At 46.4% G+C, this 26034-nt stretch overlaps 1 protein-coding gene across 3 annotated transcripts in view; it reads left to right on the top strand.

Moving 5' to 3' along the window:
• The window catches only part of KCNK10 (potassium two pore domain channel subfamily K member 10), a 146676-nt gene that overhangs the window by 51370 nt on the left and 69272 nt on the right, over positions 1–26034 (top strand). For all 3 annotated transcript variants that reach the window (XM_003832742.5, XM_034937964.3, XM_034937963.3), the window contains exon 2: positions 12039–12388. In XM_003832742.5, coding sequence (XP_003832790.1) covers positions 12039–12388 — 350 coding nt within the window. The remainder of the gene's footprint in view (positions 1–12038; positions 12389–26034) is intronic.

Below are 26034 nucleotides of genomic sequence, written 5' to 3'. Positions count from 1 at the left end.
GGCCATCCTAGGAGTTTGTATCACCCACTCCTTCACGGTTTGTCTGGAAGGATCTCCTAAATAAATAACTCACAAACAAATTCTCATCCGGGATCTGCTTCTGGGATACCTGCCCTGAGTTAGTGGTTGAGATGGAATGGAGATGATGGCAATGGTGATAAATTCAAGGAAATGGGAGGCTTGGGTCTTGGCTGGGTTGTGTGTGGGATGCTGAAGTCACTTAGGAGGGAAACAGGACCCAGAGAGAAGGCTGCAGGAAACTGGGGGAGCAGCCAGGTCTACCACTGATGGCCACGGGGAAGAGTAGGAAGTGGAGGAGCCAGAGGGCTGGGGTCTCAGAGGAACTGCGGGTTTGACACAAGAATATGGGGTATTGGTTTTCCAGGACAATGTGACCCTGATGTTGTGGGCGAGGGAGACTGAACAGCCCCTACCCCAGAGTCACACTGACAGCACAGTGTCCTCAGGGAAAGCCCAGGTATCAGGAGAAAAGGTGCAGGAAGGGGCCCTGAAGAGGCTGGGGGCATGAGGGAGTCTTCAGATCTTCAGCAGGGGCCCCTGAGGCATCTTTGGAATGGTTTGGGGTAGGGGTGAGGAGAAGGTTGGATCAGAGGGGAGGAGGCTGAGAGCAGAAGAGAGATCAAAGAATAAAGCTACACCAAGTGGCCTCACTGGCCTCACACTTCTCAGAATTGGTCCCTTCAGACCCGGTGGTGGGTGGCTTGGCAGCCTGGATGTGGGGTGTGGAGATTGGTACTACTCCTGGCACACAGGAAGCATGCATTGGTTGAATAAACAAATGAATGACACATCAAGTTTGTAGATGCCCCACCTTTTCATCATTCTGAACCATTGTCACTTCCATGTATTTTATGGTCTGATAAATATGGAATTAATCGAAGTACCTCTAGCTATTTGTTATCACCATTATTGGGTGGGACACAGCGAACAGATTTCTTAAAGCTAGGGAATTATGCAATAGGACATGTTATGGACTTAAGCCATAAGATCTATTTTTTTTTTTTTATATAGAGTCTCACTCTGTCACCCAGGCTAAAGTGCAGTGGTGCAATGTCGACTCACTGCAACCTCCTCCTCCCAATTCTCCTGCCTCAGCCTCCTGAGTAGCTGGAATTACAGCGTGCACCACCATGCCTGGCTAATTTTTGTATTTTTAGTAGAGACAGGGTTTTGGCATGTTGGCCAGGCTGGTTTGGAAAGGATCTTTCTAATAGGTCAAAAAATATTTTTCAGTTTTGCTTTCTACTGTGGATCTGTAGATCCACAGTATAACTACTTATGGTCTATTTGCTTGTGATTGCAGATACTGAAGGAGTTTGCTGGGAAGGGAGAAGCGTGTGTGGAAGAAGAGGGGAGGGCTGGAGAAGTGAGATGAGCCCTGAGCACACGGGACATTGGAAGCCAGGGAAAGAACCATGGCGGTGCTTGTGGAGTTTTAACAGGTGCAAGCTGGGAATTTCAGAAGGCTCACCTGGCTGCTGAGTGGAGCCTGGGGCGGGGTGGCGGGGGGGGAGACCCCTCCGGGAGCCAGTGAGGAGAGATAACTGCTTTTGACAAGACACCTGGGAAAGACATCTGGAAGGAATGGCGTTGACAATAGGATTTAAAACCCTTGGCCCCAGGGAAAGGAGATATTTTGAGAACTATGACTGCTTATGTTACTTTTAATCCCAAGAGGAGGATAAAGGTCTTTCCTGTATAAAGTGCGCTAGTTAATTTAAATTGTGGAGGAAAAAACTTAGGGCAAGAGACAGAATATGATATTCAGGAAGCATTTTGGAAAACGACACAAGGAACCCCAGCTGTGGCTGTGTGCACCTTTAGGGCCTTGATCATGGAGGCAGGATAAAGGAGTCCATCTCGTCAGCATGGCGGAGTCAGAGTCTGTTGGGAGAATCACGAGGTAGGCAGCTCTAAATCCCAAAAGATGGTGGTCCAGTCGGATATGCCTGGGCTGCTCTGACCAGCTCAGCACACACAAGGAATAGCTCTGGTCCTGGGCAATTTGTGCCCTGGGTCGGAGGGTGAGAGTTTATCTTATCGGAACAATAAAGGCATCCCACCTGCTACCAGGAGCAACCAAAAATGCTCAGAAGTTCTGGAACAGGAGTGCTGTTGAACAGAGTTTCCTGGCAGCCAGAGATAGAAAGTGGTAAAAACAGCAAAATGCTGCTATGGTATAGTACTGAAGTCATCAGGCACACACTGAGACTTCCTGTGGGTCAGGCCTTGTGAATGGTGCTGGAGACAGAGACTGGGATAAGATCTACCATCTCTGATGCTGACGCCCAGCCCAGTTCTCCCCTTTTCCTCTCTAGTTTTTTCTTTCTCTGTCATGCATCCCCGTCCCTTTGCTGTCCCTTAAATGTTGCTCCCTTGAGCATCATCTTTTACTCTCTTCTCATTTTACATCTCCCTCTGGACCACTTCATCCAGTCCTGTGGCTTCAGTACCACTTACATACTCATCACTCTTAAATCTAGGGATTCAGCTAGATTATTCCCCTGAGTTCTGGTCCGTTATGCCTCATGTTAACTGGGTAGCTCCACCTGGATGGGCTACAGGAGCTGCACACCTAACTCTCCTGCATTTTCTGTCTTGCAGAGCATGATACTGTTATAAGCTTATAAGAGTCATCCCAGACGCCTCCCTTCTTCCTTTGCATCAATCACTAGGACCCACACATTTTACTTCCTTAACACGCCTTGTCTCTGACTCCTCCTCTGCTGCTGCCTGAGTTGAGGCCTCATAATACATTCCAGTAAACTCCTACCCACACCCCCCACAGACGATCTCTCACTTGCTGCATGTCTCTTACGCACTGCTGCCAGAGTCAGCTTGCTAAACCCAGGTCTGACCCCCTGGCTCTTCTCCCTGTGTTAGCCTTGATGGCTTCCCACGCTCATTAATAAGACCAACAAGAGCCACACTCTCTCCTCTGCTTGTCTTTGCAGCTTTATTTTGGTGTAGCCATCTTCACACCCTCTAGTCCTGACACGCAGACCTGAGGTAATTTCCCAAATGCCCCAGGCTGATTCATGGCTGAGTGTCTTTGTATCTGTTGCCCCCCCTTGCTATTCCGCCTTCCTCTCCACCTCCTTCTGCCCTCTCGCAGACACCTAATGCCCTTTCCACACCAGTGGGCACCTTGTCTTTGCATTCTCGTCTCCTCTTCGGTGGCACTGACACTCTCTCTTTATGTCTTTCTGTCCCCCACACCTCTGTCAAACACAGCATCTGCATGCTTTGTTGCATTTGCTTGCATAGAACACGTAGTTTTCTTCACCTCCTAATAATGTGGACAGCTCACGTTGATTGAGGACTTGCTTTGAACAAGGCGTTGCGCAACATGCCGTACATTTTATGTTAAATCTTCCCAATAGTGCTACTGCTTCTGTCCCTTTCCAGGGAGGAGGAAGGAGGCTTGGAGAAGGGACTGTCTTTTAGGAGCCCTGCCCAGTGTTTCCTGTGGAGGGTGGGGCCATCGTGGAAGACAAACCTATGGTAGGGGTAAGCTGGGTGGCTGTTGAAGTCCAACCTTCCCCCTTCTTCCTCTAACCCTGATAACCTTGTTCTCTGGGGCCTGTCTGCTAGTGGAGAGGCTTCTGACTTTTTTTTTTTTTTTGCCATACCTTTGGTTTATAAATACAAGAAGAGATTTGGGGGAAAATCAGGGGAAACTGTCGAGCTTTCAAGTCCCGAGAAGGAAGTCACTGCTCCTTTAAGTCTCATGTGAACCCCTTGTTCTCTCCCCAGCTTGTGGGGTGAAAGAAAAGCCCTTTAGTCTTTCGGGTCCTCAAATCACAGTTTATGCAGTTTGGCCCCAGTCAGAGGGACCCCAGGAAGGCAGACTCAGGGTAAATTCTGCCTGTCTTCCACCAGAGAGGGGACTCACCAAGTGTGACTCATGCCATTCAATAGAATTTTTAAAATCTCACAAGTATTTTGTACCCCTGAGTAAAAGAGAGGCTTGTAGCTCTTCATGAAGAGAACAAGAAAGGCCCGAACTGAGTGTTTGGAGCCCAGTGAAGTAAAATACTGCCCTGTCTCTTGTCTGTCCACTCTAGCGCTTGTACAAACCATGAAGAACTCTCTTTGGACTGTTTGCTTTTTGAGAATGTTAACACCTTGACTCTGGATTTCTGCCTATGGGAAAAAACCGCAATAGTGCCAGGGGTGCTTCCATATGCAGGATTAACTCTGCAGTCAAAGTTTCTGTTGGGCAGGTGTGTGAACTTGATATCATAAATGCTGGCCCAAAGCAAATGGGAGAATGGATGAATGAACAAATTCAGGAATGAAACAAACTGTAACCAGGGGTCTCCTAGTTGTAGGTTCTCTGCTAAACTTCATATTGAGACACAAAGGAAGGGCATCTTATAATATAATGTTGGGGGATGAGCAGTCAGCTTGGAGGTGGGGACACGTAAGGTGAGTTTTGATGTTTGTGAAGGAATTGACCAAAAAAAGAGTCAAGAGGTGAGAAGAATCTGGGAATCCAGACCTGTTTCTCTGGGACAGGTGTGAGCGGGTCTGGGTGCTGCTGGGTTTGGCTGGGGCAAAGGTTGCTTGTGGGGGCGTGGCAGTGGGTGAGGCCTGTGAGATAGGCAGGCGCCAGGTCCTGGAAGGGAGAGTCAGGGAGCAAGGCATGGAGCCTGCACTTTACTCTGAATCTTGGTGGCGCCTTCAGAGCATTGTTAGCAGGGGTCCGTGTGATCACACTGACACCTGAGAGAGCGACACACCATGTACATGGCTGGTATATGGAGGATGGATTTAAGGGGGACAGAACTGAAGGCTGTTGCAATGATTCAGGTGAGAGAAGATGGGGGTCTGGACTAAGGGGACAGGAAAGCACAGATGTGAGATGAGGTGGCAGGCAGTTCTAGCTCTCTCTTCCCCCCAGTCTGCCTTGTTTTCCTCTTCTCATGGCTCCATAGGGTCTCAGTCATTTCGTCATAGCTTGATCTCTTCCATCTGGAAGTGCAGCCTGAAATTTTGAGGACAGCAGGGAGCAATGCTTCACCCAAAGGGAGAGCCTCGGGTGGCGTTTTGGGACCATGGCTTGCTCTCTTGGTGCATACAGACTTAGTGTTACTGCCATTCTTACTGGGATCAGCTTGATTGCCTTTAAGGTAGGGCTGTCCCATGGAAACAGGGAAAACATGATTTGGTTGTTTGGGTATCTGGAACCAGAGGCAGCACAGATACTGCTCTAAGAGCTGCTGGGACAACTGGAGGCCGGTGTGGGTGGAGCACCGGAGGTGGAATCCTGCGCTCCTCATCTTTCCTGCCCTCTTCCTAACACCCTCCCTCCCCAGCGGACTGAAGTCTGCCTATGCCTATTCAGGCTGAGCTGTAACCTGGGACTCTTTGGAAGCTCTGAGCCATCAGTGCAGGTGGCCCCGGAATGATTCCAGACCTAGAGTAGGGGTGGGAGGTCGGCTGCGGGGCAGGGGGAGGTGAGAGGAGGCTGTCCTTTCCCTCTTGCCCGGGAGTCTGCAGTCACAGTTGCACTTTGCCTGGGTCAGTAGCAGAGTCACGCTGCTGTGTGACAGTGGCACTGAGGCAGCTGCATTTCAGGTTTCCAAGAGACTCTGAACCCTTGGAATGCCATTTGTTTCAGGTGACATGGAGGAGTGGAGGCACTCGGGTTAAGTGTCTGAAGATGGATTCAAGGATGCCGCTGCTTGTTAGCTTGTCATAGGTTGCTCAGTGTCCCCTCTCTGGCCCGTAGTTTCCTCATCTATCAATGGGGGCAGATAATAATCATCACCTTACACAGAAGGTTTGGCGAAGATAAAAACAGGTTCACTGGCTGGGTGCAGTGGCTCATACTTGTAATCCCAGCACTTTAGGAGGTCGATGCTGGCAGGTCGCTTGAGGACAGGAGTTTGAGACCAGCCTGGAAAATGTAGTGAGACCCCATCGCTACAAAATATTAAAAAATTAGTTGGGCATGGTGGCATATATCTGTGGTCCTAGCTACTGGGGAGGCTGGGGTGGGAGGATAGCTCAAGCCAGGAATTCGAGGTTACAGTGAGCTGTAATTGTGCCACTGCACTTCAGCCTGAGTGACAGAGCAAGATCCTGTCTCAACCAAAACAAAGCAAAACAAAAACAGCTTCATGCACGTGTAAGATCTTTGTTAATTCTTCCATTAACTCTGAAGGCGGGATGCATCTTATTAATTTATGTAGCTCCAGTGCCAAATGCAGTGCCAGGCAAACTCAGTTGTTTGTTGATTGAACGAATGAATGGATGGTGCAGTAATATCTGTGGGGCTTGAGAAAGCCTGAATAATGTCAACTTATTAAGAGCTTGTTCAACCATGAAAAAGCAGATTTCCACATATACCCCTCCATATCACCCACATTTAGGTGAAAATGAAATATGTGCCGTATTCTTTTTTTTGAGACAGAATTTATCTCTTGTCACCCAGGCTGGAGTGCAATGGCACGATCTCGGCTCACTGCAACCTCCACCTACCTGGTTCAAGTGATTCTTCTGCCTCAGCCTCCCGAGTAGCTGGGACTACAGGTGCATGCCACCATGCCCGGCTAATTTTTGTATTTTTAGTAGAGCTGGGGCTTCACCATGTTGGCCAGGTTGGTCTCAAACTCCCAGCCTCCCAAAGTGCTGGGATTACAGGTGTGAGCCACTGCGCCCAGCCATGCAGATATTCTTGAGGAAACATTTTAAAATGAAAACTAGCAGAAAGGATATTACCTTTCAACATTTCGTTTCTCATCAATTCTTGGCAGCACTTTTGCTGCCCAGTACTCTTCTGTTGGAGCTGTGAAGTGTGATAGGCCATTACTTTATAGATCCATTCATTATTGATACGTTATGTAGGGAAGAACTCCACTGCTGTTTGGAAACTGAAGTAGTCAATCTCATAGACTGGAAAATATTTTTATGCCTATTTGAAACAAATGTCGTTCCTATTTTTTGGGATAAAAGGGCCCTTTCCCCCTGGAATTGCTATGTTTCCTCTTTTCCTGTTCCTACACTCTGCAGAACTGACTTTGAAGTCAGATGATTCCCTTTTTAATCTGGCTTCTCACTTTTGGGCCGCTTAACCTTGACTTAGCCATTGAACCTGTCTGGGTCTCAATTTCTTTGTCTGTGAAGTGGGGCTGTGTTGGGCATGAGCATGCGCCTACAGGCCTCTAACTGGAGGGGGTGTTGGTGATCAGGGCCCTGGCTGCTGCCCTGATCTCCACAGCTGGGCTTGCACTGCGGGTACATTGCTCCCGGGCTGCTCCCAGCCAGTGTCTGTGCGCAGCAAGGATACCACGGCAGGATTGTTTCTGGGAGACACAGGACTCCTCAGACAGCTGACTTCAGCTCAAGAACTCCTTGATGGGCTTGCTAAACTTCCTTAGGCTGGAAGATGCTTACCTCCTCCTTCCTTCTTTCCTTCCTTTTCCAGGGGTCAGACTTACATAGAGTCTAGTGTCTGTTCTAGCCTCCCCAACTCCCTATCATTTTCTCTCACACATGCGTTCCCCCTAATAAAATCCATGCACATTTAATCCCTTCTTGGCATCTGCTTCTGGGGGTCCTACCTGGACTCATGCAGTGTGATAATTCCTTGTAGTGAGGACCGAATGTAGTGATGTAAGCAGAGTGTTTGTCAGAGTGACAGCATGAGTAAGTGCCCAGTAGGCCATCAGGGCTCCTGTCACCTTCACCACCATCAGCACCACCATCCTCATCACCATCTGGCCAAGTTTGCTTCTTTGTTGGTTCCAGGCACGAGAACTCCAGTGGTTGATTCCAGGTCATAAGGCAACTGTATTAGGGTGAGAACAACTATGGCTTCTAAGGAGAATAAATGGATTAATGAAAATGCCATTTAAAAATTTATCCAACTTGGCTGGATGCGGTGGCTTACGTCTGTAATCCCAGCACTTTGGGAGGCTGAGGCGGGCAGATCACCTGAGGTCAGGAGCTCAAGATCAGCCTGGCCAGCATGGTGAAACCCCGTCTCTACTAAAAATACAAAAAATCAGCCGGGCATGGTGGTGCACGCCTGTAGTCCCAGCTACTTGGGAGGCTGAGGCAGGAGAGTAGCTTGAACCCGGGAGGTGGAGGTTGCAGTGAGCCGAGATTGTGCCACTGCACTCCAGCCTGGGCGAGAGAGCAAGACTCCGTCTCAAAAAAAAAAAAAGAAAAAGAAAAAGAAAAAGAAAAGAATTTATCCAACTTAAGCACAATCCAGATCCTTTTCTAGCCATTGAGATGTGCAGTCTTCTTTGCCAAAACAACCAAGTCCATTTTTAGTGAAATGCACAAAAGGTTTTGTAACATTCTGAGATCTGTGCCGGTACTCCTGACAACTACAAATATACTCCAGCCAGTAGACCAGGGCTGCTCATTTGCTGTTCCTGAGAACCCTGTGGACATTTAGAAAAAAAGATGGCTGCTATTATTCACATTTCACAGTAAGCAAACAGAGAAACTAAGTGACAGTTTCGAGGTCATGCTGTCACTGATGGATTTGGGACTGAAACTCTGGTTTTTGCTCTGATGCTTTGGAAGCTCAGGCATGGGTGGATTCTGTTCAAACTCTGCCCTAATGGACAGTCTCTTCGCAAACTGGCACCAGGACCTGGCCTGAAGAGACATTTCTCAAGCCCAATTCTGCCCAGCCTCAGGGATGCTAGAAGCTTGGGAAGCATCCATGATGCAGGTCAGTGACGGAGACCAGCCTCCACTCACCTCCATGCTCATGCTATTTATTGCATGTCAGCTGATGAGGCTTTAAGCTAATGTTGGTTACCTGGTGCTGTGGAACATGTTCCTTAAGCTGACTGGCAAGCCCCTGAGGCTGGGAGGGACTGTGCCTTATCCCCACCATACCACACCCCTTTGTGCCCATTCAGCATTAAATAAATGTTTGTTTTTGAGAGTGCTGGTGATTCCGATGGGGCTTTTGTGTGAAGGAATTATCACCACCACCACCACCACCACCACCACCACTAGAAAACAACATTTGCTCTATGCCAGGCACTATGCCAAGAAATTGAGATCCAATGATTAAAAGATGAACTTTCTGACTCCAAGAAGTTGATAGGCTAGTGGGGAAGATCAGCACGCTGGGCCTGCCTGGAAGAGCCCAGGACGACTTCATAGAGGAGGTAGCTTTTGGCTGAGACTAAAGAGGATGGGAGTTTTCCAGGCAGATGAGGGTGGGGAAGGGGTTCCTGGCTGAGAGGACAACACCTGCAAAGGTGTGAAGGTGTGAACAGAGCACTGCTGTGTTTGAGGACCTGCTTTCAGTATTGCTGGAGTGCCAAACTGTTTGCCATTTGACGCTGCTCATCCACGTTGTCTGTGTGGTTTGGATGTGCCAGCATTCCTTCCACCCTTTATTCACTTATTCCACCATCATTGATTGTCTACCCACCATGTGCCAGGTACTGTGCAGAACACTAGGGGTGCAGAGGTGAGGGGTAGACAGGGTGCCTGCCCTCATGGAGCTTTCAATCTAATGGGAGTGCTGGACAAGGGCACAGGCTGTATCAGCAGCACAGCACAGTGAGTGCTGGGCAAGGGAGATGTATTAGTCTGTTTTCCTGCTGCTAATAAAGACATACCCAAGACTGGGTAATTTATAAAGGAAAGAAGTTTAATGGACTCACAGTTCCATATGGCTGGGGAGGCCTCACAATCATGGTGGAGGGTAAATGAGGAGCAAAGTCACATCTTACATGGCAGCAGGCAAGAGAGCATGTGCAAGGGAACTCACCTTTATAAAACCATCAGATCTTGTGAGACTTATTCACTATCATGAGAACAGCATGGGGAAAAACCTGCCCCCATGCTTCAATTACCTCCCACGGGGTCACTCCCCCAAGATGTAAGGATTAATGGGAATACAATTTAAGGTGAGATTTGGGTGGGGACACAGCCAAACCATATCAGGAAACCTGAACTAATGGAGGGCAGATTCATTTCCTGGGGCTTCCGTAGCAAATTGCCACACATGTAGTGGCTTAAAGCAGCACTAATTTTTTATTGTATGGTTCTGGAAGTCAGAAGTTCAAAATCAGCCTCACTTGGCCAAAATCAAAGAGTAAGCAGTACAGGTTCCTTCGGGAGGCTCTAGGGGAGGATCCTTCCCTTGCCTTTTCCAGCTTCTAGAGGGACCACATTCCTGGGCTCATGGCTGCATCACTCCAACCTGTGTATCTGTCCTCACATCCCTTCTCTCTCTGGCCCTCCTGCTTCCTTCTTATAAGAACTCTTGTCATTATATTGAGCCCAACCATATAATCCAAGATCATCCCCCATCTCAACATTCTTAATCACATCTGCAAAGTCCCTTTTGCCACGTAAGATAACATTCATATATGTCTTGGGGATTAGGATGTGGACCTCTTTATGGGGCATTATTCTACCTGCCTCCAAGGCAGGAGGGGAGAAGGTGCTCCCAGAAGTGATATTTAATATGAGATTTCTGGCTCAGAAGCGGGATACACATGGAAGCAGGGAGGCCCCTTGGGAGGCTGCTGGGCTGGTCCAGGCGAGATGTGACAGTGGCCTGGATGAGGCTGCTGGCCACAGGGGTAGGGAAAGGCCCAAGGGATGAAATACAGTGACGAGGCAGAATGAATGGGAGATGTGGGCAGTGGTAAAAGAAAGCCACCTTAGGCAAGGCTCACCTTCTCGGCATCAACAGGAGCAAGGGGGAAAGTGAATGCAGCGTCTTTAGGGAAAGGTTAGCAAGAACATAATGCCCAGGTTGCTGATTCTAACATATAGATCTTTCAATCAAGATTCCAGACAATTTTGCGTTTGTGTAAATCTGAGGGAAATTTAACGTGGAGTGATTTTATTGGATTGGATAATATGCCATAAAAGACTGACGTTCAGCTCGGTTTCCAAAGACAGAAACTGAATTCCGAGGGCCTAGGAGGAGAGGCAGATGTTTACAAACTTAGATTCTTCTAAGCCATCACTTCTACAGCCAGGTGTTTTGAACAGGCAGTGACATAGCCTGCTCTTTGACTTTTCCAACAGTGATTGAGCAGTTTAACTCCCTGCTGGAGTGGGACTGTTTACCCCACTTAGGTAATTAGGTTTATCATCTACTAATACCTTCTTCACACAACAGCCAGCCTGCACCATGACAGAGACTATAATAAGAGTTGGAATAATAAAGGGAGAACAAAACTGAAGTGCAGTGGCTGTTCGTTGTTGCACAAGACATTTCTGTGATGCATGATAGCATTGCGTGTGCGTCACAACCCCAAACTTCCTGCCATCGCAGAAAAGCCTCCAGCTGAACCTATTTATTTCCAAAGTAATGAAATTGCCCTACAGAGAACAGGGACCTTAGAGAATTCTATGTGCTTCGAAAACCAGGAAACAGTTTTTTTCCAATGACGTCTTATTGGAAAACAATAGAAGAAAAATTCTATTACTAGTAGATCAGGAGTGGTTATGCCTAAGTCACATCTTCTATTAAGATATAACAAGCTCATCCTTTTTCCTTTGTTTTGTGACAAGAGGACTTTTTAAGTCTCTAGACGTTCATCTCTTCTCTGCTGTTGGTATCACCAGCCCTTGGTGCTTGGATAGAGTAGTTGGTTATCCCTCTCCTATTTACTTCCTCTCCAAGTTCAACAACATGTTTGTTTTTAAATCTGGTGATTTGTTGTATTCCTTACACATTGTTTCAACAAGGAAGCTAAGGGAGGAGGTGAATTATAAATGGCAGAGAGATAGCTTTCAATTTGGACCCTCGTAGAAAAATGTAAGTATTTCAAACTCAGTTTATACTTTATTTTTTTTTTAAACTGGGACTCCTGGTGCTTATTTTTTAGAACTCAGATGGGTACCTAGCAACTGATCAAATTCCCTAACTGCAGGCTTGGTGAACCAGCGTTTCATCCTCACATTTGAAAGCTGGCTCAAAGAAGACATCTGTGCTTTGTTTCTGACACGTTTTGTATTTATTTATAAACAAACTCTCTTCTTCTTTGTCCCCCACCCTGACTCCTCAGTGGCCGTTCCCGCAGCAGCACCGGTGTGCCAGCCCAAGAGCGCCACTAACGGGCAACCCCCGGCTCCGGCTCCGACTCCAACTCCGCGCCTGTCCATTTCCTCCCGAGCCACAGTGGTAGCCAGGATGGAAGGCACCTCCCAGGGGGGCTTGCAGACCGTCATGAAGTGGAAGACGGTGGTTGCCATCTTTGTGGTTGTGGTGGTCTACCTTGTCACTGGTGGTCTTGTCTTCCGGGCATTGGAGCAGCCCTTTGAGAGCAGCCAGAAGAATACCATCGCCTTGGAGAAGGCGGAATTCCTGCGGGATCATGTCTGTGTGAGCCCCCAGGAGCTGGAGACGTTGATCCAGGTGAGCAGGGAGTGAGTCCATCTTAGGCCAGCTGGTGGGGTGGATGGCAGTGTTGGTTTTATCTTTCTGGGTCTCTAGTCTTGCCTTCAGTTGAGAGGCTCTTGGTGGTCAGGGAAGTTCTCTCCAGGGAGGTGACATGTGAGCTGAGACCTCCAAGAAGCGATAGTGAGGCATGTGACAGTGTGGGGGAAGGAGGGTCCATGTTCTGCATCTGGTTTTGGATGAGTGGTCAGAGGCGGCAGCAGGCCAATGGACTTTGGATTTTCAAGTTCAAGTCCACCTATGTGTGCTGATTAACTCCTTGATTCTGAACTCTGTGGAATGCTGGGATAGAACCCAAAGAAGGAAAGAATTTTAAATATGCAGATTTAGAATAAGCAGGGATATATTAACCTGTCCAAGATCCATGAGGATGAGGTAGAGAAGAGGCCACCAGGTGTGTGGGTGAAGAGGCTGTCAGTGGCCTGAGACAGCTGTTATAGTGGATTTATGGGGATGAAATAATATGGATCACAGTAGTAGTAATCATCAGGTTTGCTGTTTTTGAATACTTACTGTGTATCAGGCACTATACTAAGGCCTTTACATACCCTGGATATTAAGGAAAAAAGATTCTTAGGAAAATGGAAGCAGAGAACTTGAACTGCAGCCTAAAGAAGCAAGGCAACACTTCTGGGCGACGGATGTGGACTTGGCAGGGGTGGACTGTGGCGGTGAGGAGCTATAGGAAAGCCAGAGAGTCATCTGTGGGGCTACGGTGCGAGGGACTGGATCAGGAGGGTTGTGAAGTCTGGGAAGCCAGAGAGAAAAGCAGTTCCCACGAGGAAGAAAGGGAAATGGTGGAGAGCCCTGTTGGAGGGCTTCACCTTGGACGTGAAGGAGGAAGGCTGCCTCTGAGGCTGAAGTTCCACTTTCTATCCCAGACACCCTCCTGAACTACAAAGAGTGGGTTTTGGTGGAAGGCGGTGACATTTATGGAGGTGAGGGAGAGTCTCATCTTTCTGGGGGCTCTAAAGTTTGGAAGGTGGAGGGATGGAAAAGACAGCTTTTACAATTCCTTCTGGCTCTGGAAGATGCACATTAAATTCTAATGGCTGCAACAATCCAAGATAGTGTAGGATTTACCAGTCTGCGCTGTTTCCTTATTTATTTATTTCTTACCATACCAATAGAGTAGGGGAATTCTGATGCTGCTTATGATCTGGCACCTTCACAGCAATCATATTCTTGTCAGTTAGTTTTAATAATGACTTGACTCTTAAATAAATAGAAATACAAATTCTTCCCTTCCTGGGAGTAAATATGATTTCATAGCTATGCCCTATAATTCTTCTCAAAAAAATAAAATGTTAAAAATCCAAGGGCAGCATTTCATATAAGTGTTTCATAGGAAGTCAGTTCTCCAAATGGCTTTGTCTTTTTTTTTTTTTCCTTTTTCTTTTTTGAGACAGGGTCTCATTCTGTCACTTAGGCTGGAGTGCAGTGGTGTGATCATGGCTCATTGCAGGTTCAACTTCCTGATCGAGGTCTCAGCTGATCCTTCTGCCTCAGTCTCCCGAGTAGCTGGGACTACAGGCATGTGCCACCATGCCTGGCTACTTTTTGCATTTTTTTGTAGAGACAGGTTTTCACCATGTTGCCCAGGCTGGTCTTGAATTCCTAGGCTCAAGCAATCAACCCGCCTTGGCCTCCTAAAGTGCTGGGATTACAGGTGTGAGTCACCACGCCCATCCCTTTTCTTCTTTCGTGGGAAAATGCTACCACATTTGTGGTGATGAGATTTTTGTACTAATCAGTGCCAGATTTAAAGCCTAGCATGCTATAAAGAATGGAAGAAACAATTCTGGAGTAGTTTTAAGTAGGAGTATAATTACATTTATACACATTGTTGTGATATGAGGTAGGATCCTTTTTAATTAGTTGTAAGACACATCATAATAACCTGATAGGCGTTCTGAAGTGAATCTAGTATCGTGTTTGAATTTTCCTTCATTAGGCAGTAAGATCTTGAAGAAAAGGAATGCATTGTGTTACCTTTTCCTCCACATGTGACCTATGCTTTGCTTTGCCTCTAATTATTGCCCATTAGATAAATGTTTTTAGAGCAAGATATCAAAGCAAATTGTAGAACACTGGTGATGTCACAAGCTATCTGAGCTTATCCATGCATTTGTTGATTCATTCAGCATTTCTGTATTGCCCATTCTTTAACCCTTATCTTTATGAGAGAGCTCAGAGACCTGAATGAAGGACAGGGTCAGAGAGCGTGGAGGTCCTTATTCTGATGCTGCCATTAAGACTGGTGTCCTGTTTTGACCTCAAAGATTTCTCTGTGAAATGAGATATGTGTGTGTATGTGTGCGTTTGTGTGAACGTGTTTGCACATACACACGTGTGTGCATTTAAGATAATTTTATAACAATTTAAAAAGCTGCTCTTTATTAGGCATCTGTTATGAGCTGGGCATCATATACCCATTATTTCATTTAATCTTATCAACAACACTCTAAGTTCATATCATGATTCCCATTTTACAGGTGAGGAAACATCAGTTTCCTTAAAGAGGTGAGTAACTTTCCAACCACCAAAGTGGTAGAGCTGGTAGTCAGCGCAAGGTTGGACTGACTGTACACTCTCTCATCCAAATAGTCTACAGGCCCTTTAAGTAGATCTTGGTTTATAATAAGCTCCAGTCTCTTTTAAACTTGTGCTTTATGTTGAATGCTGTATTAGTCCATTCTCACTATAAAGAACTATCTGAGACTAAGCAATTTATAAAGAAAAGAGGTTTAATTGATTCACAGTTCCGCAGGCTGTGCAGGAAGCATAGCTTGGGAGGCTTCAGGAAACTTACAATCATGGCAGAAGACGAAGGGGAGGCAGGCCTGTCCTATATGGCTGGAGCAGGAGGAAGAGAGAGCAAAGGGAGGGATGCTACACACTTTTAAACAACCATATCTTGGCCTGGCGCGGTGGCTCACACCTGTAATCCCAGCACTTTGGGAGGCCAAGGTGGGTGGATGACCTGAGATCAGGAGTTCGAGACCAACCTGGCCAACATGGTGAAACCCCATCTCTACCTAAAATACAAAAATTAGCCAGGCGTGGTGGTGTGCACCTGTGGTCCCAGCTACTAGGGAGGCTGAGGCAGAAGAATTGCTTGAACCTGGGAGGCAGAGGTTGCAGTGAGCCGAGATCATGCCACTGCACTCCAGCATAGGCATCAGAGCATGACTCTCTCAAAACAAAAACAAAAACAAAAAGCCAAACAAACAGATTTCATGAGAACTCACTCACTATCACAAGAACAGCAAGAGGGAAATCTGCCCCCACCATGCCCCTTCTCCTACACTGGGGATTACAATTCAACATGAGATTTGGGCAGGGACATAAATCCAAACCATATCAGACACTTTCCAGAATTTTAGCAGTCAAAAAGCATTAGATGGCCAGGTGTGGTGGTTCATGCTGGTAATCCCAGCAGCTTGGGGGGCCAAGGCGGATGGATTGCTTGAGCCCAGCAGTTCGAGACCAGTCTGGACAACATGGCAAAACCCTTTTGTACAAAAAATTACAAAAATTAGATGGGTGTGGTGGCACACGCCTGAAGTCCCAGCTACTTGGGAGGCTGAGGTGGGAGGATCACCTGAGCCCGGGAAGTCAAGGCTGCAGTGAGCCATGATTGTGCCACAGTACTCCAGCCTGGGAAACAGAGTGAGACCTTGTCTCAATAAGTAAATCATTAGAGTTCCTGGCTGCCTAACAGGAAGCATTTCTGTTTCTTCTCCCTATGCACATTGAGCATCAGTCCTGGACCTGGGATGCTTTTAGATCTCCATCTACTATGACTTACAGATTCATCCTTGTGTTTATCTACAGTCTTTCTCACAATATAAGTTAAGCAGGTTTAACTGCTGAATCTGTGTCAAATCATTGCACCAAATCATTACATTTTGCCCTTCAGTTCACTGATACCTTCACAAGGATGAAAGTGTCCGCTCTTACAGACCAGGGAGCTTTCTCACACTTTATGCCTCTGAGCAGCACTGTATGTAGCGATCACAAGAAACACAGTATTTAAAAATAGTCTGTTTTCACATCTGGAAGGGTTTTCAGTGTGCTGTGTTTTAAGTTGGAAAGATAGTACTATTGTATCTCACCCAAGTCTGAAAGGAGTGACTGGAGAGTAGAAAGTAGATGGAAAGTATTTATTTCATCATGTCTCTTGGCTGGATTGAGTGGACCCCTCATAAAGCCAAGCTGGAATGTGTGCTTCATATTATTAATAACCAAAATAGAGTATCCAGAGAAGCATGATGCCCTCAAAATGCCTGGATAGCCTAGAAGAGCCGTAGCTCTTACAGCCATCGTGGGGAGGGATTTTCCAACAAGTAAGACCACTTCATGGGGGTACTGTGGGACTCCAGAGGAGAGTAATGGGCCACTATCCCTAAAGGTGAAGAAAGATGGGTTGCTGTTATGAAGGGGACATTCTCATCCATTCATTTAGTCATTCATTCATCTATCCATCCATCCACTTGTTCTCAGAATTGCTGCTGAACTCCTGCATGTATCAGGTAACATGCCAGGTGTTGGGGAGAGAAAGAAGAAGACGCGGCCGGGTTCGGCGGCTCACGCCTGTAATCCCACCACTGTGGGAGGCCGAGTCAAGTGGATCACGATGTCAGGAGTTTGAGACCAGCCTGACCAACATGGTGAAACCCTGTCTCTACTAAAAATACAAAAATTAGCTGGGCGTGGTGGCAGGTGCCTGTAATCCCAGCCACTCAGGAGGCTGAGGCAGGAGAATCGCTTGAACCTGGGAGGCGGAGGTTACAGTGAGCTGAGATGGTGCCATTGCACTCCAGCCTGGGCAAGAGAATGAGACTCCGTCTCGGGAAAATAAAAAAAAAAAAAGACACACCATAAGCAAGTTACTCACCTCTTGTTTCTTCATCAATAGAATGTGGCCTCAGGGTGCTGAGAGGATTAAATGCAGTAATTCATGAGAAAGGCTTTGAACTGTGCTTGGCACACGGTAAATGCTCACAAAAGGATTATTATTGCTGCTTCTATTGCTGCTACTGTTCTTAATATTATTCAGGGAGCTCAGATTTTCAAGCAGTGGTTCTTAATGGGATGGGGTGGGGTCACCGGGGAGGGGATGGTTGCCTCTAGGGGGCATTTGGCAATGTCTGGAGACATTTTTGGTTGTTACAGCTGGGTAGGTGCTATAGACATCTAGTGGGTAGAGGCCAGGGTTGCTGCTAGACATCCTACAATGCACAGCATAGACCCCCCCTCCCACAAAGAATTATCCAGTTCAACATGCTCATAGGTTGAGAAGCACTGGAGGAAGAGGCATGTAAGCCAATAATTACAATCTGTTGGAATAGAGCTATCTGAAAGACGTCCAAAAAATGGAGCCCTAGTGAGGCAAATAGAGCTCAGAGAATATTTTGTGGTTATTTATCTCCTTCAGTCCCCACAGCTGTTCTATGAGGATAATCTTTGGTGCCCACATACAGACGAGGAAATGAGGCAGCAGGAGCTGAAATGATGGCTTAAGTTCACCTGGTTAGAAATGGAGGATCCAGGGTTTACTGCCAGGCAGTCTGACCACATATCCCAGGCTCTGAACCACCATGCACTGGAACAGAAACACGATATCTGGGAGGGATTCATTGGGTAGGCCATGGTTGGAGGGTATCCCAATGGCTGGCATGTGGCCCATGGGAAAATGCTAACAAGTTTGTGGTGACAAGAATGTTATACTAATCAGTTCCAGATTTGAGGCATTGAAAGTGATCAGAATGGCTTGAACTGAGAAGTATGAGAGTACGTGGAAATGAGACTGGGAAGGGGGTCGTGGGAGCTGGGCTGAGGAGGTGCTTAGAGGACCTTTATGTTGTGGAATGTCGAGTCACTGAAAGCTTTAAGCGAGGCTTGGAAGATGGAAATTGGCTGCTGAAAAAACCTTTTAGCAATGAGGAAGTTGGGTTGGAGGAAGGAGAAACGGGAAGAAGGAAGACCAGTTAGAATGTTGCAACATCACAGGTGAGGGATGCTGAGAGATAGAGAAAAGGCTATATTTAAGAAAGTTGACAGAGAAAACTTGAAAATTACTCAAACCTGACTCAGCAAAGATTTCTGCTATGTGCTGCATATCCCTGCATGGCCTGTAGCCCCCAAGACTCTGGGGTTAATCTCCCCACGTTAAATCCTATACCACTTAATGAGCTGAGTGAATTGGGCAAATATCATGTTGCCCCTGGCCTCACTGCTCTTCTGTGAAATGGAGATTGCGATCACGGTGTCTGCCTGTTAGACACTATGGTGGTCTGAGGATTAAACAGAAGAAGCTCAGTAACTCTGAGCTCTTGTTATTGCTGCTGCTTATTTGTTAGGGAAGGAAGAAAAAAAGAAACCAGAAAACTCCTAACTGATGCGCATTGTGGAGTTCTGCTGAGGGAAAAGAGAAGAAGGTGTCTGAAATGCCTCTTGGGCTTCAAACCCTGGATTTTCTCATAGACAAATTTTATTTCTACTGTTCAAGTGCAGAGTGCCCATCACAGAAGTCGCTCCCAGAGTGCTAGGCTGGGCTGCTCACACCATGATGCTCTGTCTTTGTGGCTTGAGCTCAGGGAATCAGCACAGCAAGTTGCCATTCCTTTGAGAGGGTTTACTGTGGGCATCTAGAATGTCATCTTTATCCTTCGTCTTACTGGAGACTGTCAGTCTCACATTTATTAAGTAGACACTAGGGCCGGCTCCACTGATCTCTCTCCCCCCTGCTTCTCTGGTTTGAGGCACAGTTTCAGAGAACCTGAGGGACCCGGTGGGCTCAGGCGGCCTCAAAGCAGCAGGTCACCTGACCAGTGGAGTGACCACAGATTCCGAGGTGTGACCGAGTGAAAGGGCTTATATCCCCAATGCCTGACTGCAGTTAAACCCTAATGAGGTGTGTGGATCTTCTAGAGGAAGGGCCAGGCCCCTTTAATAAGGACCCTTCTGAACAAAGAGACAAGACGCTAATCCGAATTCCACTAGGACCAAGTTTGATGTCCTAGGGCAAGCCGCTTAACCCGAGCTGGGGCTCAGCAGTTCAGCTCATAGAGGACACAAAAGATGCATCCATCTCTAGAATCTTACCCCTGAGATGTGAGGGAGTGTGCAGACGATTGTAAATGGGTAACTTCCTGCAGAGCTGGTGTAATAATAAAATATAGCTACCACTTACTGATTGTTTACTTTCCTCTAGACTCTGTTCTAAGTGCTTGAATCCTCTAGCTCATTTAACTCTTGCAAGAAGCCTACAAAGTAGGTACTTTTTTTATTCCTTTTTTTTAAAACAGGGTCTTGCTCTCTTACCCACACTGGAGTGCAGTGGTGCAATCATGGTTCACTGTAGCCTGGAACTCCTAGGCTCAAGCAATCCTCCTGCCTCAGCCTCCTCAGAACGTTTCTGGGGGTAGGTTGGTCCAATCCCCTCAGAGTGAGCAGGTTATCTCACTCCCTGGAAGGCTGGCTTCTTCCCTGCCTCTCTTCGGTCCTTGCCTCCAGCAAGTTACTGAAGTCCTCAGAGGCCTCTCCACCGTGAAATGGACACTGTCTGTTCGTGGGGCTACAGATGGATACCACCAGACCCAGCTAATTTTTATTTATTTATTTATTTTTAGTAGAGACAGGGTCTCACTGTGTTGCTCGTGCTGGTCTGAAACTCCTGGCCTCAAGCAATCCTCCCACCTCAGCCTCCCAAAGTGCTGATATTACAGGTTTGAGGCACCATGCCCAGTCTGAAGTAGGTTCAATCATCATCATCTCATTTTATGGATGAGCAAATAAATCCCAAGAAGTTAAATAACTTGTCCAAGTCCAGACAGCCAATAAGTGATTAAACTTGGATTTGAGCCCTGGGAAGCCAGACTCCAGAGCCCACACAACTGAACCCTTGTGCCATACTGCTTACTTGCATCAATGGTGAGTATCCCCTCACTAACATGTAGACCTCTTCATAAAGCTTTTACTCCAAGGAAAAGGTTGGTGGGAGAAGGAAATGTGATTCAAGAAAACTGGGCTGTCTGGCATGGTGCTATAGCACTCCACGTGGGGAATATTGTGTTTTCAAAGAAAGGGTGTGTTAGAAGGGGAATGATCACGGACATTATATCAGATAGACTTGGTCCCTCAACACCACTAAACCTAAGGCTCCTCCTCATATTAAAGGGATCACAGTCCTCATTAGGATGATTGTGGGGAGTGAGTGAACCTAGCAGAGTGCCTGGCATGTCACTGGCATCAGGAAATGCTATTTCCTTCTCCCACCCGTCTTTCTTCTCTCAAGCGAACTGAGTAGACAAAGCTAATTATACCTGGAGTACTTGCATTTCTTTGGCAGTAGAATAAAGTAAATTAAATGTATTTTTGAAGTTGAGGTTTCCGTGAACTTGATTTGGCGGTCACTGTGTCCCAAGAAAGGCTTTATCTTTGACGTCCTCACATGCCGCAATTGCTTATCTCCCTGTTCCCAGTGCAATTGTCTTAGAAGCTTCTATACTGACTAGTCTTGGAGAAAGCCGTAAAACATTCCTCTTTTGTGATCCTCAAAGAATAAAATCTTGAGGAGCCTTCGCTGACTGACGGGGAAGTGAAGAATGAATGCTTCAGTCTGCAGGGATGATCATTGGCAGCAGTCTTTTTTCAGGTTATGAATTCTGATGTTTCCCAGATGTTTGAAGATTTTGAGTGTCTTCAGGGGAGCTCGAGTGGTCCCATGGCTGCCATTTCTTCTGGTCATAGCCTCGCTGAAGGGAATAGCATTTCACGGGAGTGGGTTTAGGGTTGGATGAGGCACCCATCAGGAAGGACATGGGATTTTTCATTCTAAGTGCCTTGCCATAAAGCAAACGACAGGGGTCTATTCCTCTCTCTCTGGAGAATATTTCTGGGGGCAGGTTGGTCTAATCCCCTCAGAGTGAGCAGGTTATCTCACTCCCTGGTAGGCTGCCTTCTTCCTTGGCTCACTTCAGTCCTTGCCTCCAGCAAGAGGGGTCTCTCCAGTGCAAAATGGTCACTGTCTGTTCATGATAGTTTTTCTGTCTGAAGAAAGTCCCGGGGCCTTCATCTGCGTGGCTGGGGCTAGGTCTGGAACTGCCTGGAGCATGAGCCTTTTGGGGGGTCTCTTCCCACCTGCTTTGTCTCTCTCTCTCTCTCCCCCCGACCCTGACTGGTCCAGTGACTCTTTATGTTGGTGAACAGAAACTTTACCATTGGTTTTCACTTTATGACGTCTATGGGATTCCCCTCTCTGCCCCCAAGATGGCATCTCACTCTGTTGCCCAGACTGGAGTGCAATGGTGAGATCTTAGCTCACTGCAACCTCTGCCTCTTGGATTCAAGTGATTCTCCTGCCTCAGCCTCCCAAGTAGCAGGGATTACAGGCTACTTCACCACCCCAGCTAATTTTTGTATTTTTAGTAGAGACAGGGTGTCACCAGGTTGGCCAGGCTGGTCTCAAACTCCTGACCTCAGGTGATCTGCCCACCTCAGCCTCCCGAAGTTTTGGGATTACAGGTGTGAGCCACTGTGCCGGCTAAGGATTTTTTTTTTAATCCTTTCCAAATAGAGTTTCAGATACTTTGCTCAGTACTGTGTTTGATGAGTATTATTTGGCAAGATTTATTATTTTTTCATTAAAAAATTAAAAATGACCTATAATAATTGTATGTATTTATGAGGTACCTTGTGATGTTTCCATACCTACAATGTATGATGATCAGATCAGGGAAATTAGCATATTCATCATCTCAAACATTTATCATTTCTTTGTGTTGGGAACGTTCAATATCCTCCTTTTAGCTATTTGAAACTATATACTAGATTATTGTTAACTGTAGTCCATCCTGCAGTGGTATAGAACACTAGAATTTATTCCTGTTATCTTGCTGTAATTATGTCCCCTTTAACAAATCCTTCCCTATCCCCTGCTCCCCTGACTCTTTCCAGTTAGCATTATTTATTAGGCACTGATTCTGTGCTGGCTGGGTGCTAGAGAATTTACATATATTACTTAGCTTCATTTGCCTCTCTCCATTGCACCAAGAGGCGGCCACTGTTGCTGCCCCATTTTACAGAGGGTAAAGTTCTTGCATCTAGCTAGTGACCAAAGCAGGACTTGAGTCTAGCTAGATCTCTCTGACTCCAGAGGCCACGCTCTCTTAATCGTACTCTCCTTGGCTTGACACGGTGGGCTTAGAGAGTACATAATTGGATCAAGACAAATTCCTCCTGACGAAGGGAAAACCCACTCAAACAACATGATGAGCAGGCTCCTTTGTGACAGTTAGTGCTTGCCTTCTAACGCAGAGCTCTCTCTCCTGTCCTCTCCCTGTATTTGTAACCTTTCTGACATACAGAGAGCCTCCATGACAAGGCTGGGGTGCCAGATTGTTGGCCTCTGGCTTACTGACTCATTTTATTGGCTGTGCGCATTGGGCCTGACTCTACCATGCTTTAGTGGAGAAAGATTTAGTTTAAGATGTGGGCAGCGGCATGTGAGGAGTGGGTATTGTGCTGTGGTCCTGGGTATGAACCTTTGATGTTGTCATGGCAACCAAAGCTGCTATTCTGCAGATGAGAGGACTAGATATTATGAACTGCCAAACTGTTCTCTCCATAACCAAGGAGATGTTGGTAATCTCCTTGGTAATTTGCATGACCCATAAACATTTCCCAAGGCTGTGGCTCTGCCCTTCTGCCAAGACCCAAGTCACTCACTTGCTCACTCACTTACTCATTTGCTCACTCACTCATCCATTCTTTCATTCAACAAACTTGTTGATTGCCTACTGTGCTAGATGCTGGGATGTAATGGTGAATAAAAGACAGACATGGTCCCTGCATTCTTGGAGCTTATAACTAGGATGACCAAATGTCCCAGGTTTTGTGGTTCTGGAGTAATTGTTAATAATGCCCCTTTCTCTCTCAAAAGTGTCCTGGGGCTGGGTGTGGTGGCTCATGTCTATAATCTCAGCACTTTGGGAGGCTGAGGCAGGCGGATCACTTGAGCTCAGGAGTTTGAGACCAGTCTGGGCAACATGGCAAAACCCCATCTATATTAAAAAAAAGTGTCTTGGTTTGAAATATAAAATATATAGTGACCCTACTTATAGACAGTGGGAGAGCCAAACCTTATGCATGTTATTACACAAATAATTGTAACTAAAAGCCAGATGAAAGTTGCAAAGGAGAGGGGGCTAGAGCTATGGGACACCCAAAGAGGAGAACTGATTTAGTAGGACAAAGATTCCAGGCAGAGAGGGCTGAGTCAAGGCCCTGGATGGGAGGAAGCAACATGCCATGGCTGAGGACTTGAGAGAAGTGAGCAAATGTGGCCAAAGGGCATTTAGCAAAGGGAACTTAGAAAGCAATTTGGCTGGAGACAGGCAGGAGCCAAACCACGCAGGGGCTGATTCTGAATTTTATCTTAAGAGCACTGTGAAGCTTACAGTTATGTTTTCAGTAGCAGAGTGATATAATCTGGTCAATCAGTACATTGCCATTTTGGTTCTTTGTATAAACCCAAAGGGTTTTAAGTTATTTGTTCATTAATTCAATAACTAAACATTTATGGAGTGGCAACTGTGGCACTCTGCTAAGTGTTTTGCTCTGGACTTCTGAACTCTATTGTCCTCAGTGGTGCCAAAACTCAACTCTTGGGGGAAGCCTTTATGGGCCCTTTATGTTGGGTCATGTCCTGCTTGGCCCCATTTGCCCCCCATTTGCTAGACTCTCTTGGATGACCTTTACTTTTCTCTGTCCTCTTTCCATGACTGTGAGCTCTTTGAAGTTGAATCTATGTCTTTTATCAATATATCCCTTCTGCCTGACACAGTGGCTGGCCAATAGAAAATGCTAAAGGCTTGAGGAATGAAGGAATGGTGCTTTTTGTGTCTGTTCTTTTTTTTTTTTTTTTTTTGAGACAGAGTCTTGCTCTGTCTCCCAGGCTGGAGTGCCTTGGCAGGATCTCAGCTCACTGCAACCTCCACCTCCTGGGTTCAAGCGATTCTTCTGCCTCGGCCTCCCTAGTAGCTGGGACTACAGGTGTGCACCACCACGCCCAGCTAATTTTTGTATTTTTAGTAGAGACGGGGTTTCATCATATTGGCCAGGCTGGTCTTGAACTCTTGACCTTGTGATCTGCCCACCTCGGCCTCCCAAAGTGCTGGGATTACAGGCATGAGCCACTGTGCCCAGCCTTTGTATCTGTTTGAAGACCAAGAGCCCTTCATTTAGAACTTTCACAGAAGGAAAGCAAAACATTCTTTTGTTTCTGTTTTACAAGTCTTTTCTTTTTGGTCTGGTTGTCAATAGTACTTCTCTGGATCCGCCTCCTGTATTCAAGTGATTTTTCTGTCTCAGCCTCCTGAGAAGCTGGGACTACAGGGGTGTGCCACCACACCCAGCTAAGACAAAAACTCACCTTGTTGTCTTCTTTATGCATGAGCAGATTCCCTTGGTATCTATAGCCGTCGAAGCTTTACGTATTTCCCTATTTAGGGACATAAGGATTTTTAGGAAAGCAGCATGTTGGAAAGCACGGCACCTGAGATGTTCACGGAAATCCTTGTTGTGACTTCAGAGTGCAGATCTAGAGCAGCCCTCTGTTTGTCTGCCCTGGGCCATCCCCTATTTCAAGCAGTCTTTAGTCCAGGAAGTTTAGGTAGCAGCTCAGGCAGCAGGTGAGCTCTGGAGAGTGCAGGTTCGGGTTCTTTGAGCCCAGGGGCACAATTCTGAGTTGAAGTGACTCCTCCTGGCTGTTGCTTTGAATTCAGAAGAGCTGCCCTTTCACCAGCAAAGCAGTCACGCAAAAGATGCTTCAATGTGTGCAAGATCAGGCCTGCAGCCCCCAGCCTGTGTCTACAGGCCTCCGAGTCATTATTATTACTGTTTCTATCCCTGGGGTTATTGATTTCATCACTGTTTAGTGAAGGAGATCTAAAGCTTTTAAGCCAGAAATTAAAGAGGTAATGGAAATTGGCATGCCACTGGAAAATGAATTTGCAAATGAGAATTCAATGTTCTAAAAAAACTCCCATAAAAATAAAACCAAAACCCAGAAGTGAATGCTCCTGTGACTGCATTTTTATCCAAATGTGCATGGGTTTGTTCTCCTTTAGAGTGTGGCTGTATACATTATGGAATAATGAGATTTTGATGGTGTCTCGTTCCTACAATTGCTCTTATTACTTATCACAATACAATGTATTCATTTATATAACTAATATTTACTTAGTACCTATAATGAAGCAGGTGCTATGTTTGGCTCTAGCGATTAAAAAACAATAAAAAATGCAAGATGCCTCCACCCTGTCCTCAGGGAGCTTGAGGTTCAGTATTAATTATATCGCTAGCCAATTCTGGCATGGTGCTTACTGTGGACAGGAACTGCTCTAAATGCTTTATGTGTAGTAACTCATTTAAATTTTACATTGATCCTATGAAGTGGGGTAAGCAACAGAGGAACAGAGAAGTTAAATAAGTTGCCCAAGCTGAAGTGAGAGGTGGAACTGTGATCCAGCCAAGGCAGTCCGGCTCTAGAATCCATGCTTTTTAGCCATGATGCTCTACTCTAGTGGATAGTTACA

Source organism: Pan paniscus, chromosome 15 (assembly GCF_029289425.2).
Source record: "Pan paniscus chromosome 15, NHGRI_mPanPan1-v2.0_pri, whole genome shotgun sequence".
NCBI lineage: Eukaryota > Metazoa > Chordata > Mammalia > Primates > Hominidae > Pan > Pan paniscus.
The sequence above is the reverse complement of the archived record's forward strand: the minus strand, read 5'-3'. Positions and strand labels throughout refer to the sequence as shown.